Source organism: Geotrypetes seraphini, chromosome 2, assembly GCF_902459505.1.
Source record: "Geotrypetes seraphini chromosome 2, aGeoSer1.1, whole genome shotgun sequence".
In the NCBI taxonomy this organism is placed as follows: Eukaryota; Metazoa; Chordata; class Amphibia; order Gymnophiona; family Dermophiidae; genus Geotrypetes; species Geotrypetes seraphini.
The window spans coordinates 462150951-462171099 of record NC_047085.1 but is presented as its reverse complement, the minus strand read 5'-3'; the positions used below and the strand labels follow the sequence as shown (position 1 = coordinate 462171099).

Genomic DNA, 20149 nt, shown 5'->3' with positions numbered 1-20149 from the left:
CTCAGCATTTCTAAGGTAAATCTTTCATTTTGAATCTTTTGAAACATTGTTTCTCTTTTTGGAAACATTTGTGTTCATTAAAGTTTCCTTATTGAGTAAGAAAGCTTATGTGCTGTGATTAAAAAGTGAACTGCACCACCGCTAAAAATTTATGAGCACTTATAATAAGCTTTATTAATTGAGATTTCTACAGTAAGTTGAATTATTTGTTTTTTTGATGGGGTTTTTGGAGTGAATGTTGTATTTCACTACCCCTGGATGTAAATATTTTTATATACGCCTTTTTTTGTTATGGAATATACATTGGTACATGGCTTGGATAGTGTTACTTTTCCTTAAGTTAAATTTTTTTCCATCTGCATTTTGAATATATTTATATTAGAAAGGCATCATCTCCTAATTAGAATTAAAAGAATTGGATTTAGTGGCATTAAGAACATAATCCATGCTGAGTCAGACCAAAGTCCTCTGAGCCCAACGGTCTGTTTCCAACAGTGGCAAGTCCAGGACACAAATACCCAGTAGATTATCAGAGATCATTTACAAGGATGAACAGTTGTTACCTGACTAATAATTTTTTAGTGATTTTTCCTCCAGGAATTTATCCAATCCTCTTGACTACATCCTCCAACAACAAATTATACAATTTGTTTTCAGTCTGCTGCACAAGTTTCATGGAGTGTCATCTTTGTTTTTTGTGTTTGCAGATTTAAGCAACTACTTGCATTTGGGAAGAATGCTATAGACAAGGAAGGCTGTTTGAGTTTGTTTTTTTCAAATTCAGGGTCAGCTGTGTGGTGAGCAAGGCTGGTAATTGCAGCTCCTTTCAAAGCATGAAGGCTGGCTGGTTAAGATCTCATGTGTGTTCAAGACAAGCTATTGTTATAGACTTCCTAATATAGTCAGTATTTCATTTGAAGAAGCCTCTTGATGAAACAAGGGGCCATTTTCATCAGGATTGTCTGTTATAACTTGTTATTGCACCCCTACTTTCAAGGCTGCATCAGGATTCGTAGCTGTGACTGTTTTGGAGACATGCACTTCTAGTATAAACACTGCTTCTATAACTATAAGGCAATAACTTGAATGGATAAGTGCATTTTTACAACTTCTTCAGTAGTGCCAGTCACTCCAGTTTTCAATTCTTGAATGTGTTAATTCCAGTTCTAAGTAAAATGACAGAGTATAATTGTGGAGACCATATATTAGCAGTGTAGCTATCCCACCATACAATTTGGGGGGACTGCAGGGTAAAACATTCCCCCTCCCTTCCTAGTATTAAAATGATTACCTTTGCTAGTGGAGATTCTGAAGCTCTGCCAGTTAAAGAAATGTCCTGCTCCACTCACACTGCTGTAGTAACATGGAAGTTGGTGGGTGCCTCCAGCTGACAATTCCAGGACTCCCCAATGCTCAGTTCTTGCACAAACTGAGCATTTATGATGCATCCCAGTGTCAACAACTGGATGCTACCCCACCAACCAAGGGGTTACTGCAGCAGTGCAAAGAGGATGGGAGTAGCTCAGCAGGGAATTGTTTTTCTGGTAGGGATTTGGCAGCCCCTACAGACAGTTAACGGATGTAGTGCACCGAGCTCTCAAGGCACCTCCTTCCTCCCATGGTTATGCCACTGCCATATACAGAGTCATGTGAAAAAATTAGGACACCCCATGAAATATTTGGTTCTTTCTTAAGACATGTTCACTTGCATATCAATGTCAAACCTTTTTTTATTTATCTCTGGAAAAGAAGGTGATGAAATTGCAGATAAATAACAAAATTTTTCCTCGATTTACTCATGAAACAAAAAATATCCACAAAAATGTGTATTCTAACTGAGGAATAAATTAGAACACCCTAATAGCTAGTGTTAACCCCTTTGGCTGAAATAACTGCAGTGAGACGCTTCTTGTAGCCATCTACCAGTCTGAGAGCAGTCTGAAGAAAGTTTGGCCCACTCCTCAATGCAGAATTCTTTCAGCTGTAAGATGTTTGAGGGTTTTTTTGCATGTACAACCCGTTTCAAATCACCCCTCAACATCTCAATGGGATTAAGATCAGGGCTTTGATTCGGGCACTCCAGGACTCAACATTTCTTAGTTTTCAGCCAGTCCTTGGTGGATTTAGTGTTATGTTTTGGGTCATTGTCATGTTGCAGGGTCCAGTTCCGCTTCAGCTTTAATTTTCTTACAGATGGTCTTCACATGTTCCTCAAGCACCCTCTGATACATGGTAGAATTCATGGTGGATTCTATGATGGTGAGCTGGCCAGGTCCTGCTGCAGCAAAGCATCCCCAAACCAATGCACTTCCACCCTCCATGCTTCACAGTTGGTTTGAGGTTCTTTTCCTGGAATGCTGTATTTGGTGTACGCCAAACATGTCCTCTTTTCTGGTGTCCAAATAATTCAATTTTAGACTCATCTGTCCATAGAACACTATTCCAGAAGTCCTGGTGTTTATCTACGTTCTCTCTGGCAAACTTCATTCTGGCCTTGATGTTTCTTTTAAAGAGCAAAGGTTTCCTCCTTGCACATCTCCCATGCAATTAAATTTGTGCGGTCTCTTTCTGATTGTAGAAGCATGCACTTTCACATGAACAGTAGCCAAGAGCTTGCTGTAGGTCCCGTGATGACATTTTAGGGTTTTTGGAGACTTGGCATCTTGCGATCTGCTCTGTGGGTCAACTTGCTTGGACAGCCATGTTGGCAGTTGTTTGGAAAGTCCTCCACTTGTACACTATTTTCCGGACCGTGGGATGGCTAATGTCAGATTCTTTCGAGATCTTTTTAAATCCCTTACCAGACTTATAAGTTGCTGTAATCTTCTTTCTGAAAGCCTCAGACAGCTCTTTTGATCTCACCATGGTGTTCACTCTCACCGCAGCAGTCATGAGCACACCATACTAATATCTGAGGTTTCAGTAAGGCAAACCTCCTTCAAAATGCTGAGTAACGATGTTATCATGTGCACCTGATGTGATACACGTTTGTGTGAGTTGAGCCACTTTAAGTGGGAGGATAGATGGGGGGTGTCCTAATTTATTCCTCAGTTAGAATACACATTTTTGTGGATATCTTTTGTTTCATGAGTAGATCAAGGAAAACTTTTGTTGTTTACCTGCAATTACATCACTTTCTTTTCCAGAGATAAATAAAAAAGATTTGACGTCAATATGTGAATATTTCATGGGGTGTCCTAATTTTTTCACATGACAGCATAAAATTACATAAGATTTGTTTTTAAGAATACAAATTTGAGTATATGTGATGTCACATTCCATGAATATTTGTGCCCTGCTAGACTTTTTTTTTAGTTCAAAGGGTACAGTACTCTTGAGAAGTGGATTTCTTCCCTTCGTGAGGATTGCAGAAGGCATTATCTACATTTTTCAATTCTGCCACCTTATGGCACTGGGCAGTGTCTCAGCGTCTTAGTTTTCCTTCTGCAATTTTATCCAACATTTGAAGCTTCCTGGTGCTTCAGAGGTTTCCAGGATTTCTGGGATAGCTCTGCCTGGAAGAAGAAGCAGTCTTTGGAGCAGAAGACTGTAGCTTGGGGAGGGGGATAACCTTTTCACAGGGCATCTATCTAGCTGGCCTACACTAATTCATGGTATAGTTCAAGTTTCAAGTTTTATTTTAATTTGAGGAATCGCTTATTCAGATTTACTAAGCGAATTACAATAAAAAAAATATAAACATATATTTAGACATACCATTTAAAATTTAAAAATGATGGGTTAGACCGACAGACTAATCAGTATACAAGGAATGGAGGGATAGAACTTCAATTCAATGCTTTATAGTACAGAAAAGAACCATAGATGGAAAGAACATTAGGGAGGGAAAAGTAGAAACCTGGAGGGTAATTAATATAAATTTTGAACATAATTTAAAGATTAAAAGCATCTTTAAAAAGGAAACTCTTTAAGTTATTTTTAAAACGGCTGCAATCATTTTTCTCTCTTATATGCTGAGGGACAGTGTTCCAAAGTTGCGGAGCCATCACTGAAAACTTTGTCGTTGAGTTCCGATAAATTTCAAAGAGGGGACTATTATGAGCTTTTGGTTAGTGGACCGGAGAGAACGCGATGTACTATAAGGGATAAGCAATTTATTAATAAATTGTAGTTCATTAGTGGAAAGAGTTTTAAATACTAAAAGTAACATTTTAAAAGTGATATGGTGGTTAATTGGGAGCCTGTGTGATTTAATCAAAAAAGGAGCGACATATTTTTTCCCGTTATGAATGAGTTTAACGGCTGTATTCTGTATTATCTGAAAGCGCTTCTTTTCTTTTTGTGTGATATTTATTAATAAAGAATTAAAGTAATCAAGTTTAGCAATAATTAAAGAGTGAATTAATGTATTTAGTGATTTTGTCTCGAGAAATTTAGAGATCGAGCGAATCATACATAACCTATAAAAGCAAAATTTGACAGTATTGCTTATGTGTTCATGATAAGAAAATTTATCATCAATAATGACACCCAGTATTTTTAAAGATGTTACTAAATCCAGATGAATGTTATCAAGGGTGAAAGGAACACTCAAGCTTATTCCCCTTTTCCATGGAAAAAGTAAAGCTTTTGTTTTCTGTATATTTAGAGCTAGCATGTTGGAATTAAGCCAGTCATTGTTCCTCTGGAAGTTTTGCTCACCTCTGATTTTTCAGGTGCTTGAGTGCAGGCTGAGTGTCCATGTGTTGGTCCAGAGGACTGTAATAGGTGCTAGCTGCCTCACCCCCCCCCCTCTCCCAAGACATATGAGGAGCTAGGTTGGAGAGTTGAGGGTTTCAGGCTCTCAGAGCCTGTCTAAAAGGAAGCCTGAAGAGACAAGCAGCTAAAGAATCCTAGGCTTGTCTAAGGCAGAAATCTTCTCCATTGTCCAGCTGCCATATAAGCTGATGTGGACACAGCGTCAAGCAGTTCTGTGAGTACAGTCTATTCTTGTACAATTTCTCTGGATGCTGAACGGATGGGATCTTGTATCTCTATTAGCTTTAGCTGCAGGCAACTAAAAGATGATCCCTCCCCTTTGGGCTACCTGCCCGGGAGCTTCCTGTCTTACCCAGTTTGTTCTGCAGCTTCTCTGCATGGTTTCATCTCAGTTAATTCTGCTCGTGATTTGTTTTCACTTCCTAGTCCTTTTTTATTTTTTTTTTCGCGGGTTTGTCCACGTGATGCGGATCAACTCGGTGTGAGTGATCCTTCGGTGGGAGATTTGTCTGCTTCCGGAGGGTGCTCTGTAAGCCTGAAACTGCAGTAAGTCCTCTGGACAGCCTGCAGATTGGATCGGGTCTCCAGGTTCGTGAGCCATCTCTCCCCTGGTTTGTCCACAAAGGGGTAGAGCACAGGCTGCTGTGGTTCCGAGAAGGTATGCCGGGATCGACCACACCGTGTGTCTTCCCTGATTTCCCTGAAGGGTCCTGGTGGTCTGAGGTGGCAGGGAACGTGAGGCGGTCAGAAGACCTGAAATATCCAGTTTATTCAGCTCCTGAGGTACTGATCTCCTTGCTTGTACTGTGTTTTACAGGCTGCCATAGACACTCATCGCAGCACATGTCTCTGTGGTGTCTGTGATTCACAGAGTTTGCTGATTTTTGGGGGGGTCTTCAAATTGGGATTTTGGAGGGTTTCCCTGCATGCCCTGGCCTCTCCATCTGTAAAATCCTAATTTCGCCATTTTTCATGTTTTCCTGCGTTTTTAACGGCTGTTTTTTTTTTTTTTGTCAAAATTGGCACCTGTGGTGGCCATCTTGGATTTTCTTTAAAGTTTTTAATACTGTATTTTTGGGACTTAGAAACTTTGTTTTTGCTCCTAACTTCACAGATGGCCACCTCAGGACTGGATGGCATGGATTCATGCCTTAAATGTGGTGGATAGCTTGTGGATTCGCAGCCGTGTGTTATGTGCGCTGCGGCCCACGAGGGGCATGAACGGTGCATGGATGCCGCACTATCCTCCTCTGGGGAGGTTCTAATTGCCTCCGATTCCACCAGAGATGCATTTCCAGCGTCCGGGACACCAAAGGAGGAGGGCGCTTCCGCGAAAAGCAAGCGCAGTTCCGGGGATAAATCTCATAAGTTATCAAAACACTCCGAATCGGAGTCCTGCAGATCGGCCCTGGCCGCTGGGAACTATTTTCCACCGGAATTTGTGGATATGATGTATCCGGTTTTCATGCGAAAACGGGCTGTGACTGTATCTTCCCCTCAGACTCCGGTGCGACAGTCTGTGCAGCCTTTGGATTCCAGCATAGCAATCTGCTCTCTTGCTGGTCCGCCGGAAAGCTAGAGGCAACTTCCTGCTATTGCCTCACTGCCTGCATCAATTTCTATGCCGTTGCTGTCACACGGCTCTTTGGTGGGCTCTGCTGATGTGGCTAGCCTAACGGATCTCGGGGATTCTCGGAGCTCTGGGGTCCACAATCTGGGTGAGGATCAGGCGGTGCGCAGGCAGTTTAAGTTCAGTGGCCTTCCTGATCTTATCTCTGAATCCCTGTGGACGTTGAAACTTGATTCTGACTCAGCAGTTCAGGCAGAGTGTTCCATAATGAGTTCTAAGCCCCTGCTTCTGCTTCAGAATTTTCCAAGCACCTAGTCCTACCTAGCTCCTGATTGGTGAGGCCTGACTTTAGTGCAGGAAGAGGGGATCAGAGCATACTGTGAGTGATTTCCTTCACTCGCCGGTGCTCTGGCTGCTCTCTCCTGCCTGGTCATTCGTGGTTGGAAAATACCGCGAATGACTGGGACCGTGAATGACCAGGGAGCACTGTATTTGCTGGTTATTTGTTTTACATAAGGACACAATACAGTACAGTGGAAGCCTGTTTCGTGAAAAAAAGAAAACTATGGACATCCTGCTCAAATGTTAATTTTTTTTAACAATAGAAAACACTGAAGTGAGAGCTAAAACTATTACTATCAGCACTCATTTCAAATGCATGATATATTCTGAAATGATTGAAACTAGATGATAAACTCAGTAATTTCATATTTTAAAAACTCATAGAAAAACTGTAGGAACCAGCATGGATTTAATTTAAGTCACTAGTCAAAGATGATTTAAATCAAGCCTATGGGAGATTCTGAATGGAGTAATGGAATTCATTTACCAAAAAATGTAAACATTGAATGAATATACAGCCTCATGCTACATAATTAAAACCTAATTCTTATTTCATGATGAATAACTTATGGGCTATAATGTATCTTAAATAGAAAACTATCTTTAGATAGATTTTTCCTCAAAAAAGCATTTTATTAAAAAAAAAAAATTCAATTTAACCCTTTGTTTGGCATGTGTTTGTATGGCGCTGTTGCTCTTGTTCAACATCAAGTTATGTAAAGCAACTGTTTCACCATCTGCCAATTAAAGGGTTAAATAAAAAAATCTGATTTTTTTTGTTTGTTTGTTTGTTTTTTAAATCATTGATTTGTATCCACCCTGGTAGGATCAAAACCATCATTCTCAATATTATAGCATAAAAATATCCTTACAGTACAGGTGCAAAGTCCCTCATCGAGGGCCGCAATCCAGTTAAGTTTTCAAGATTTCCCCAATGAATATGCATGAGATCTATTTGTATGCACTGCTTTCATTATATGCTAATAGATCTCATGCATATTCATTGGGGAAATCCTGAAAACCCGACTGGATTGTGGCCCTCGAGGAGGGACTTTGACACCCCTGCCTTACTGGGTCAGACCAATGGTCCACCTAACCCAGAAGCCTGTCTTCATGGTGGCCACTCCAGATCACTAGTAGCTGGCAAAAACCCAAATATTAGCAACATTCCATGCTACCAATCCAGGGCATGCAATGGCTTCCCCTATGTAAGCGGTCTCAAACATGCGGCCCCCCTGGGACTATTTTGCAGCCCGCGATCTGTCCTCTCCACTAAGTTTTCCGATTGTGGAGAGGACAATCGCGTACCGACTGCGGCTTGCCTAAAGCAGGGGTCCCCAATCTGCTTCCCTTCCCACCTCACTGCCCTCCCCCAAGCCACCGCAATCGGGGAACAGGCCAGCACCGAGGTCTTAGCTCTCCCTGCTTATCTTCCCCAGCTCGGAGCCGACCAATTCTCACCACCCAACGTCAATTCTAACATCGGGGAGGAAGTTCCAAGTCAGCCAATCGCTGCCTGGCTGGCCCGGAACTTCCTCTCCGACGTTAGAATTGACATCGGGTGGTGAGAATTGGTCGACTCCGAGCTGGGGAAGATAAGCAGGGAGAGCTAAGACCTCGGCGGTGGCGGCCTGTTCCCCAACGGTGGTGGCTTGGGGGAGGGCATGGAGAAATAAAGAAAGAAAGGGGGGGGGACAGGGAGACAGAAAGAAAGAAGGGAGACGGGACAGAGACAGAAAGGGGCATGGAGAGAGAAAGACAGAAAGAAACGGCGGGCATGAAAAAAGAAAGAAAGGGGGCACAGAGAGAAAGAAAGAAGGGGGCAGGGTGAAAGAAATTAAAAGTTGGGGAAGGGAAGGAGACAGATGCCAGACCAGGGGAAAGGAAGGAAGGAGGGAGAAAAAGGAAAGAAAGATGTCAGACCATGGAAATAGGGACAGAAGAAGAGAGAGATAGAAGGGAAGATAAGACATGGAAATGTAGATTTTGAAAAGAAAGCAGAAAAATTGAATATTAAGTTAATGCCAAAGATGGATGCAATGATGATGATGATGGATGCAAGGCAGAAAGTGAAGACGGAAAGAAAAACAGTCAAAGGACAAGAAGGCCCTGGAAACATATTAAAAGCACAGAAAAATAAAGTCACCAGCCAACAAAGGTAGGGAAAATGATTTTATTTTCAGTATAGTGATTGAAATGTGTCAGTTTTGAGAAAGGAAAGATATTAAACTTTAAATGTGAGGGCTGCAGAAAAAATAGAGTACTTGGAGAGCCGCAGAAAAGATAGTTAATGACAATTTTGCATAAGGTAAAACTCTATAGTTTATAAATCTTTCCTTTAACTGTTAAAGGAAAGATTTATAAACTATAAAGAGTTTTACCTCATGCAAAGTTGTCATTTCTTTAATAAGACATTAACTACTTTTTCTGCGACCCTCTAAGTACCTACAAATCCAAAATGTGGCCCCACTAAGGGTTTGAGTTTGAGACCCCTGCCCTATGTCTTTGTGATTTCAGATGTATGTCATAAAAACAAGCACCCTTCTGAAACAAAGAAATGTTCCACTAAAAGTGGTACACGTTTTTTTTATAGATTACTGGCATTTCTAAATCAAATAACAGTGGCTTTTTTTAGAAGCATTGCCATTGTTCAAGTTGAAGGAGACCAGGTGTATCTGTGACATTCAGTTTTCAAGTGTACCAGTGTGTACTAATAGGCCAAAACATGACCTTCTGTATGTTGAGGCACTTGAAGACAGAAGACATTTAATAAAAGAGGTTTTGCACCTTTGTAACCTTAGACAGGTGGGTTTTCAAACTAATCCAAATCGTTTACTATTTGCAATTGGCAAACCAGTCTCAAGATTGCCCACTAAGAGCATTAAAATTAGGCTCTCAGCAACAGACAATACTTACAAAGGAACTCGCTTCCCTCTTGCAGGCCAATACAGTTAAACCCATTCCACCATAGGAAAGAGGGGGAAGGATTTTTTTTCCCAAATATTTCCTGATCACAAAGCAAACAGGAGAATACCACTCAATCCAAGACTGGAGGGACCAGAACCTCATAAAACAAAGGTGCAGGATGGTTTTCTTCAGCTACTTAATTCAACTACTACAAAAAGAGACACTCATATTCAAATACATCCAAGTCACAGCTGGAAGGGAAACACCATTACCAGTACTACATACTGCCATTTGGGCTCGCACCAGCACCTTGAGTGCTCACCAAGACCCTGATTCTATAAAGGGCACCTAAGTCCCTCCCAATGCTGAGTGGGACTTAGGTGTCCAAACTAAGTGGTTAATGAGACATTTAAGGGTCTTAATGAGCGATAATTGGTACATGGATGTCCAAAGGATGTGGGCGTCACTTTGTAGGCATCTCTACGATTTCACAGATGCCCATTGGGAAAATTCACGCCTATGGGAGTGGGTGTGGAATGGGCGTCCTTTGATTCATTTGCATAACACTGAATGACTTAGGGGGTTCATCTCATGCCTACATCATAGACGAATGAAAACCAGGTCTACCTTTGAGCATAATTTGGGCTTCAGATAGATGTGCGTTCTATGGATGTCCTTAATGTGATCTGCTAGATAGCTCTCTGGGTTTTTATTTTTGCTTTATTAAGCTTAAAATATATTTAATAAGGCTCCACATAAACAGGGCACATCAAAACAGATGCAAAACCTTCCATTTTTGTGGACAAACAGCAATGCTATTTGCTAATTAGAGGAAAAGATCCATTAACTGAAGCACAGCACATGAAAAACACAGTTTTATGTTTCTTGCTAAAAAGCTACCCTTTTTTTCTGACTAAACAGTGCTCCAATCAGCTCATTAATGAAAGCAAGGAAAGTACATGAAAAAATATATAGATTGCATACATAACTTCATTTTGCAAAAGCTTAAAAATAGAAAAAACAGATACACACCTTAGCATGGCTTCTACTTCATTGCAAATGTGAGATCATCAAGGTGCACCTGCAAGCTAGAATGCCACAATTAAAATGTGTGCTGGGATTTGAACCTATGACCTCTGGAAGAAGGGAACAGGGCTTTTACCCATTGACCACAGCAGTTTCCACTAATGTTCTTCCTCACATCCAATATGCTAGCTTAGGGATCAGCTAAGCTATGATCTTGTCAGGTATTTTCACCTTCAAATGGCTAGGATCACTAAGTTCTCATGGAACCCTCATGATTAAAAGGAAGCGGCTGTGGCTCAATGAATAAAAGCCCTATGCTCATCTTCCAGCTGTCATGGGCTCAATCCCAGAACATATTTTAATTGTGGCATTCTACCTTGCAGGTGCACCTTAATGATCTCACAATGAGGTCAGCATTGTTCAGCTGCACACCTCCATTTGCAATGAAGTGGAAGCCATGCTAAGGTCTGTATCTGGTGGGGGGGTGGTGTCAGATTTTAAGCTTTTGCAAATGAAGTTATGTATGTAATCTATATTTTTTTCATGTGCTTTCATTAATGAGTCAGAAAAAAAGGGTAGCTTTTAGTTTTTCATGTGCTGTGCTTCAGTAAAAGGATCTTTTCCTCTAATTAGCAAATAGCTTTGATGTGCCCTCTTTATGTGGTGCCTTATTAAACATATTTTGAGTTTAAAATAGCAAAAATAAAACCCAGAGAGCTATTTAGCAGATTGCATTAAGGATGTCCAAACTGTGCCTAAGTTCCTTCCATAGAACTCAATGTCTATCCGAAGCCCAAACTATGCTCAAAAGTAGACCTCCCTTACAATAGGACCTAATTTTACAATTGCTATGCAGCTTGCTAGCTCATTGTGTAGCACAGTGGTTAAACTTATAGCCTTCTACCCTAATGTTGCTGGTTCGAATCCCAGTCCCTCTCTCTGATGGAAGAGAAATAAATAAAAGCATTAAACAGATCCAACTCCCAGTATCACAATTATAATGAAAAACACCATGAAATAGTCATTCTAATAATGTCATAATAATAAAATATTATAACAGTAAGGATGTTTTTCGGCAGTCTTATCTCTTGCCTAAAACCTGATTCTCTAAAGCAGTATTTTTCAACCTTTTTACACTCATGGACCGGCAGAAATAAAATAATTATTTTGTGGACCGGCAAACTACTAGGACTAAAATTTAAAAAACCTGTTTCCGCCCCATCTCCGTGAGCTCGGTCACCTCAGTAACTATAGAAAAATAGACAAATATAGTGCAAAATATAAACAGCAGATATAAATTCTCAAAACTGACACGTTTTGATCACTAAATTGAAAATAAAATCATTTTTCCTACCTTTGCTGTCTGATGATTTCATGAATCTCTGGTTGCATTTCCTTCTGTCTGTGTATCCTTTCTTTCATTTCTTTCTGCACTCAGGCCCAAGAATTGTCCCTTTCTATTCCCTCCCTCTTTCCTTCCCATGTCCTTAGTGGCCCCAGTGCCTCCTTCCCATGTCCCTCTCACTGCCTTCCACACTTTGTCCCTCCCCCACCCCCGAAGCCAGCCTGCTTGCCTGCCTACCACCTTCCCTCCCTGCCCCGCATTTTAAAAAAAGCCTCCCTCCTTCCTTTCCCCTGCTCTTACCGCCTGCTGCTGCTGCTACAGCCGACAGAAAGTCGTTTTTCCGACATCAATTCTGATGTCGGAGAGGATGTTCTGGGCCAGCCAGGCAGCGATTGGCTGGCCCAGAATGTCATCTCCGATGTCAGAAAGAAGACTTCCTGTCGGCTTTAGCAGGGCGGTAAGAGAAGGGGACCCGGGGAAAGGAAATGATCGCTGTCCCGAAGCTGTGTGTGGGGACAATGGGACAGGATGTCTGAAAATGGACCTATGGTCATCTTTATCTTGCTGGCCCTGCACGGACCAGCAGTTGAAGAACAGTGCTCTAAAGGACGTTGAAACAGTACTGAGCGTGATTCTACAAAGGACGCCTATCTTGGACATCCAAACTGTGCCTAACTTCAGATGTGCTTTAAAGAATCAGGGACTAGATGTTTTCATGATGATTAGATCATATCTAGTTGGACAGTTGGCTGCTCAAGAACACAACTCAAGCAAAAGGTGAACTATTCAGGTGTTAGTTGCTAGGTTTCATTACAGATTACTTTGGACTGAATTGCATCACCAAAATTGTATGTCATAGGAGCCATGGTAGACTCAAGCAACCACCCAAGATGTATGACCTGCTCATGAAAAGCTTCATCAGATAAACTTTTTAGTGGCCATGAATACATAAGTAAGAGGAACGGGGTTCTCTCGTTTCTGTTGGGAGATCATCAGAATTTGAAAATGTGCCATTTCTTACAGTATGTGCCTCAGGGTCCTGTCAGACCCCAATGGATGATGCAGGTGGTCTTCTCTTTACATATCCTCCAGTACCCCTCATAGTGAAAACCATTCTAAAGCTCAAGCAGGAGTGGAAAACCATGATACTCATAATCACTTACTGGTCACAAGGGATTTTGTTACAACCCAACTTAGAGTCCCTAGTCTTCACAACTTAGATATTTAGAAATTAACATTGGTTTCCCTTCTCTGACTTGCCTCACAGTGGTCAAAGATCTTGCCAGACCTCTCCCAATTAAACTAAGGAAGAGCATAGTTTCCCTTCACCACTGTGCTACCCTTTTGCCTTCTTTTCTATAAATCAGGCCTGCACAACTCCGGTCCTCGAGGGCTGAATCTAGTCAGGCTTCTAGGATTTCCCCAGTGTATTTGCCTAAGATCTATTTGCCTGCATATTGATCTCATGCATATTCATTTGTGAAAACCTGGCCTGGCGAGGGCCGAAGTTGTGTAGGCCTGCTATAAATGATTGTAGTTCTACCCCTCTTCCCTTGTATCTCGATGTGTCATGTATCTACCCTATGCCCCATTCTCCTTCTCCTCCACACTATGTCCATTTCTCCTTCTCATCATTCTCACTTAACTTCCCTCCCCCTATTCCCACTCACAACTAATATGCTCTCTCCCCATGAACCATCTCACCCTCCCCTCCAGCAGGTAGCACCTTTCCTTTCCCTCCCCTTCCTGCCAGGTCCAGCAGCACCTCTTCTCCCTTTCTCTCCCCCTTCCTCCGGGAGCGCATTCCATTTGTCCACGACCCTTTGGGTGAAGAAAAACTTCCTTGCAACTGAAGGGAGATAGGTTCAAAATCAAATGCAAGGAAGTTTTTCTTCACCCAAAGGGTCGTGGACAAATGGAATGCGCTCCTGGAGGAAGTGATCCGGCAGAGTACAGTACAGGGATTCAAACAGGGATTGGACAGATTCCTGAGGGAAAAGGGGATTGTGGGGTACTGAGGGAGGTGCTGGGGTGTTGCATAAGTATAGACAGCTCACCTGGTCGTGCAGGTGCAAGGCCGGAGGGTTAGGACATTGATGGGAAGATAGGACTTCGATGAGAAACCTAGGGGGCAAGGGGGCCCCTTCTGGTGATTAAGGCAGGTCATGACCTGTTGGGCCGCCGCGGGGGCGGACTGCTGGGCGGGATGGACCTCTGGTCTGACCCGGCAGAGGCACTGCTTATGTTCTTATGTTGTCTAGCAGTACCCCTTCTTCCTTCCTCATGTCCATCAGTACCTCTCCCCTCCCTAGCGGCAGCTCACTGCATACTTTTAACTTCCCCTCGCAGCTGCCGCTAGCATTAGTTTAGCCGCGGTTCCATCAGGAAGCATTGGGGCCTTCGCTAGGCCGGCCCACCTCCATTGATGCAACTTCCTCTTGTTGGAGGCGCTAGGGAGAGGAGAGGTACTGCTGAGCTGGCAATTCCATCAGGCTGCCTCGGCACCTTTGCTAGTTCAGCTCACTTCCGATGATGCAGCTTCCTCTTTCGTCAGCAGTGGACTGGCCTAGCAAAGGTCTGCTGCTGATGGGGGGGAAGGGAGGCTGAGGAGAGAAGACAAAGAAGGCAGGAGATACGCGACAGCAGGAGAAAGGGAGACATACAACGCCAGTGCTGCATAGATGCGACAGAAGAAGGAAGTTGGGAGATATACAGCGCAAGGACTGCATACCCCTACAAATGGCTCACGTACCACATGTTGAGAAACACTGGTAAGAACATAATAGCCTTACTGGGTCAGACCAGTGGTCCATCAAGCCCAGTAGCCTGTTCTCACAGTGGCCAATTCAGGTCTCTAGTACCTGGCCAAAATCCAAGGAGTAGCAACATTCCATGCTATCAGTGTCTTCCCCATGTCTTTCTCAATTACAGACTATGCACTTTTCCTCCAGGAAATTGTCCAAACCTTTCATAAAACCAGACATAACTTCTGGCAATACATTCCAGAGCTTAATTATTCTCTGAGTGAAAAAATTTCCTCCTATTGGTGTAACTTCATAAAATGTCCCCTAGTCTTTTTAATTTTTGACGAAGTGAAAAATGGATCCACTTGTACCTATTCTACTGAACTGAGGATTTTGTAGACTTCAATCATCTCTCTCCCTCAGCTGTCTCTTTTCCAAGCTGAAGAGCCCTAACCTTTTTAGTCTTTCCTCATACCCTGGTCGCTGTTCTTTGAACCTTTTCCAGTGCCGCTATATCTTTCATGAGATAAGGAGACTAGAATTGAATGCAGTACTCCAGATGAAGTCACACCATGGAGCGATACAGGGGCATTATTACATTCTTAGTTTTGTTACCATCCCCCTTTTTTTTTTTTTATTCAATTTTTATTTGAATTTTATAATGAAAATAAAACAATATAATCACCACAAGGACACCAATCAGGGATATTACAGCCACTCAATAAAGCATACAGAATAAACACAACACAAGTATATCCCAATCCCACCACCCAACATAGAATAAACCAGTACAGTCAAAAATAACCTCCAACAAAATAAATACCATGAGGAAGTCCCTTCGTTGTTCCTTCAGAGACTCCCAAATAACCACCTCTCCCCCCCCCCCATCCCAACCTCCCACCCAACAGAAAGAAAGGATCAAATGCACTGAAATATTTTGTCCCAAGTCCGCCTTTGGAAGTCATAATAACCATAATGCTTAGCAGCTATACATTCCATCTGGGCAAGTTTTCGCAATTTCTCTAACCATTCCTCTGGTGGAGCAGCTAGCTTCTTCCAATACAGTGCTATCAAAAATTTGGCCGCTGCCAATCCCATTCGAACCAGTTTTGTCTGCCTTATCCCTTTTTAAGTAATTCCTAACATCCTATTTGATTTTTGGGCTGCCACCACACGGGCAGAAGGTTTCATCGTATTGTCTGCAATAACACTCATCCTTTTCTTGGGTGCTAACCCCCAAGGTGGACCCTAGCACCACTAACTGTGATTTGGGTTATTCTCAATGTGCATCACTTTGTATTTGTCCACATTAAATTTCATATGCCACTTGGACACCCAGTCTTCCAGATTGCTAAGATCTGCCTACAATTTTTCACAATCCAATCATTTTGACAACTTTGAACAGTTTTCTGCAAATTTAATCAGAACTCATAGGTGATAATAGATTGGGTGAGACTTCCAGAATCTATCTTGGGCTTAGAATCCAATTCCAATCCCCTTAGTCGTTTCTTTTTCGATTTTGGTTGCCTTCCCAATAAAATGGCCTTTTATTGCAAATACTGGAATTCTAATCATTATGCTATTAAAATATCTTACAAAATTTCAGAATGTTCATAAATATTTGTTATATTCTGCAGAATTTACAATTGACCTGAGAAAATGTCAAAATTTGTTGGACAGAGATGGTCTAAGAAGTTCACCAGCATCAACCCCTCCCCCAATCCCCTTTCCCATATCTCTTCAAGAATGCTGCTGAAAACTTTACAAATTTAGAAGGCGTCCTTTTGTGTCTAAACTGTTTCTGTTAGAGCTGAAAATTAAAGTAGACACCAACTTGTTCCCTGTTATAGGGGTATGGTTATTCCATTAACTGGAAATCATATCTATGTATTTCTTATAACTTTATATGGTATTTATACTTTTATTTTAATCATTTTGGGTAGATAGTTCTTACAGCGGGGGTTAGTCAGATATATGCATACATACTATCTCATTGCTGATCAAACTTAGAATAGTACTTAGAGCAACATACTCAAATATTTGTATTAATAAATGTCTATTAATTTGGGGGATTCATGTTAAATAAGTAGTGACTCATTTAACATGGAGAACACAGCCCCATAGACCATGTATGGAAGCGGTAGGAGACAGAGGAGGAAAATACTGATGGAAGCAGAGAGAAAGTGTGAAGATGCTGGATGGAAAGGGGAAGAGGAAGACACTATATAGAAGGGGGCAGATCCTGTATAGTAGAGGGGAGAGAAATGAGCAGATATTTGGGAGGGGTGAGACAGAAAGGAGGGAAATGATGAAAGGGGAAAGAAAGGGTAGATATAGGGGGCAAACTATATAGAAGGGGTAGAGAAAGAGGGCAGAGTTGGTGAAACACTGAGAATAAGGGGGAAGTAAAATAGAGTCAGGGTGAGGGAAAGAGATGGAAAGTTACCAGTAGACTGTAAAAAAGAGGGAGCTTTAAGACTAGATAGTAAGAATGAGTTAAATCTAGACATAGAGGTAGAAAAATTAATTGAAGAAAGACGAAAGGTAAAGGAGAGAAAAATCCTGGAGAAAGACTTAAGACGGAGTAAAGCAGAAACCAGAGAAGTGAAAGGTCAAAAAACAAAGACAGAAAAAATAATTTTATTTTTAATTCAGGATAAAGTAACATAAGAACATAAGAACATAAGAAGTTGCCACCACTGGGTCAGACCATTGGTCCATCGCGCCCAGCGGTCCGCTCCCGCGGCGGCCCGTCAGGTCCACGACCTGCAATGTGGTTCCTGTCCGTTTCTGTAACCTACCTCTTCTTTTTTATCTGTAACCCTCAATCCCCTTTTCTTTCAGGAACTTGTCTAAACCTTCCTTGAAACCCTGCAATGTGCTCTGGGCCATCACAACCTCCGGAAGCGCGCTCCATGTGTCCACCACCCTCTGGGTAAAAAAGAACCTCCCAGCATTCGTTCTAAACCTGTCCCCTCTCAATCCTTCCGAGTGACCCCCCTGTGTTAGTGGCTCCCCACAGTCCGAAAAATCTGTCCCTGTCCACCCTCTCCATGCCCCTCAGGATCTTGAAGGCTTCTACCATGTCTCCTCTAAGTCTCCGCCCCTCCAGGGAGAAGAGCCCCAGCATCTCCAACCCGTCAGCACACGAATAGTTTTCCATACCCTTTATCAATCTAGTTGCTCTCCTCTGGACCCCCTCGAGTAGTTTGATATCCATGTTAATAAAGGTCTAATAATAGTTTAATACAGTTTTGACTAACTGTCAGAAACCAAAACTTCCTTTCTTAGGACATCTTACTGTCTTGACCTAGGAGGTGATGGCGTCTGAGCACTAACTGAAAAATGATTTTAAGTCCTTTCAATAAAAAGTCATCTTTCCATTTTTTAATTTATATTTGTAATTCTTAATTTGTAATGTACAGTATGTGTAATACCATCAGGGTAATGTAATGAAAAGTTTTTAACATAGAAACATAGAAATAGACGGCAGATAAGGGCCACGGCCCATCTAGTCTGCCCACCTCAATGACCCACCCCTACCTTTCTCTGTGAAGAGAACCCACGTGACGATCCCATTTTGTGGGCACGCTGCTGGCCTCAATCACCTGAAGTGGAAGACCATTCCAGCGATCTACCACTCTCTCGGTGAAAAAGTACTTTCTGGTGTCACCGTGCAGCTTCCCTCCCCTGATTTTCCACGAATGCCCTCTTGTAGCCATGGGACCTTTGAAAAAGAAGTTATCCCAGGACAAGCAGGCAGGTATTCTCACTAGTGGGTGATGTCATCTGACAGAGCCCCGATACGGACATCTTGCAAGCATGTCTTGCTTGAAGAAACTCAGAAGTTTCGAGATGCCCGCACCGCGCATGCGCCAGTGCCTTCCCGCCCGATGCTCCGGGCGTGTCTCCTCAGTTCTTTTTCTTCCGCGGAGCTGAGAAGTCTATCTTCAATTTGCGCCCATTGAATCTCTTTTTTGCCTTCTTTTTTGCCGCGGGTTGAGTTCTTTTGGCTCTCCTGTGCATTTATTTCTTTCTTTGATTTCTTTTTCAAAAAAAAAAAAAAAATTTTCCTTCCGATACCGGGTCGGCCACGTGGCTGGGGCCCCGCGCCTTCGACCTTGCGGCGGAGCTTTTCCGGCCTATGTCCCGGCCGGTCACCGGTTTTAAAAAGTGTAGCAAGTGCCAGCGCGCGATTTCGCTCACGGACCCTCATCGACGCTGCTTACAGTGTCTGGGACCGGATCACTTCCCAAAATCGTGCCGGCCTTGCTCCACTCTGACGGCGAGAGCGTTTAAGCGTCGCTGTCTGCTGTGGGAGTCCATGTTTAAGATGGAAGCTTCATCGGATCCTGCAGCTTCGACATCGACAGGTGCTTCGACTCCCTCTGCGAAGCCCTCTGCCTCCCCGGCTGCTTCGGGCCTCCTGAAACCGGCGTCATTCACACCGGTTTCGGCCCCGGCTTCGGCGCCGGTGCCTTCATCCGTCTCCTCGGAGCAGGTATCGACCCCGACAATTCCTCCGGTGGTGCTCAAGGTGCCGAAGACTGGCAAGCAGAAGCACGTAGCACCTAAAGAGCGCAGAGACCGTGCGGTAGGGCCCCCTTTTGGTGCGGATCCCTCCATATCGGCTTCGTTGCGGTCCATCCTGGAGGCTCAGTTCGTGGAGCTCATGCAAACCATGAGGCCTCGACTGATTGCCACCATCCAGAGTGACGCTTCGGCTTCGAGGGGCGGTCCGCCCCCTCCTCCTCCTCCTCGCCGCACTACCTCGTTACTCGGCGAGGAGGAGCGGCGAGCGGTGTCCGGGTCCTCGAGGAGGTCCTCCGTTAGAGCTGTACCTCCTTTGGAACCGATTTCCTCGAGGAGGGCCTCCCTTAGTGATATGCCTCCCTTGGAGCCCATCCCCTCGAGGAAAGCCTCGTTTAGTGACCTGCCTCCCTTGGAACCGATTACTCCGCCCCATGACTCAGTGTGGCGTTTACCTTCGGGGCCACCCAGTCCTGGGCATAGCAGGAAGCAGGACGAGTTCTTCCGAACCCCCTATCGAACCTGGGCGGCGTCGGGGGAGCCACCGCCTCTGCGATCGACGGCATCGAGTCCAATCTGCTCCTTGGAGGCGTCTGAGTCAGTTTCTCACAGACGGGCTCGATCCCCTTCCAGGCATCGGGAGGGGCATCGATCCAGACATTCTTTGAAGCATTCCTCTCGACACTCGACCGTCTCGCCTCAGAAGAAATTGCCTCAGTTGGGGTATGCTGCTTCGACTGGGTCTCCTCATCCGGGCCCGGAGTTCGAGGACCCCGAGGTTTTCCAGTCGTCCTGTTGCTCGCAGGCCTCTCTGGAGCCTGAAGCCTCTTCTTTTTCTAGTCCTTCTCGAAGACCGGCGACGGCAGATCAACTGTCATTTTCATCGTTCCTCAGGCAGATGGCGGATGACATGGACATTACTCTCGATGCTGGGTCTCGATATTCCAAAGAGTACCTCGATACCAT

General features: G+C 43.5%; 1 protein-coding gene across 6 annotated transcripts in view; it reads left to right on the top strand.

Moving 5' to 3' along the window:
* ZMYND11 (zinc finger MYND-type containing 11) overlaps positions 1-20149 on the top strand; it is a 244278-nt gene that overhangs the window by 200895 nt on the left and 23234 nt on the right. Inside the window, exon 16 of one of the 6 annotated variants that reach the window (XM_033931576.1) lies at positions 708-1176. The exons of the other annotated variants lie outside the window; for them this stretch is intronic. Coding sequence (XP_033787467.1) covers positions 708-713 — 6 coding nt within the window. The 3' untranslated portion in view covers positions 714-1176. Of the gene's footprint in view, positions 1-707; positions 1177-20149 lie in introns of those variants that run through there. 6 annotated transcript variants of the gene reach the window in all.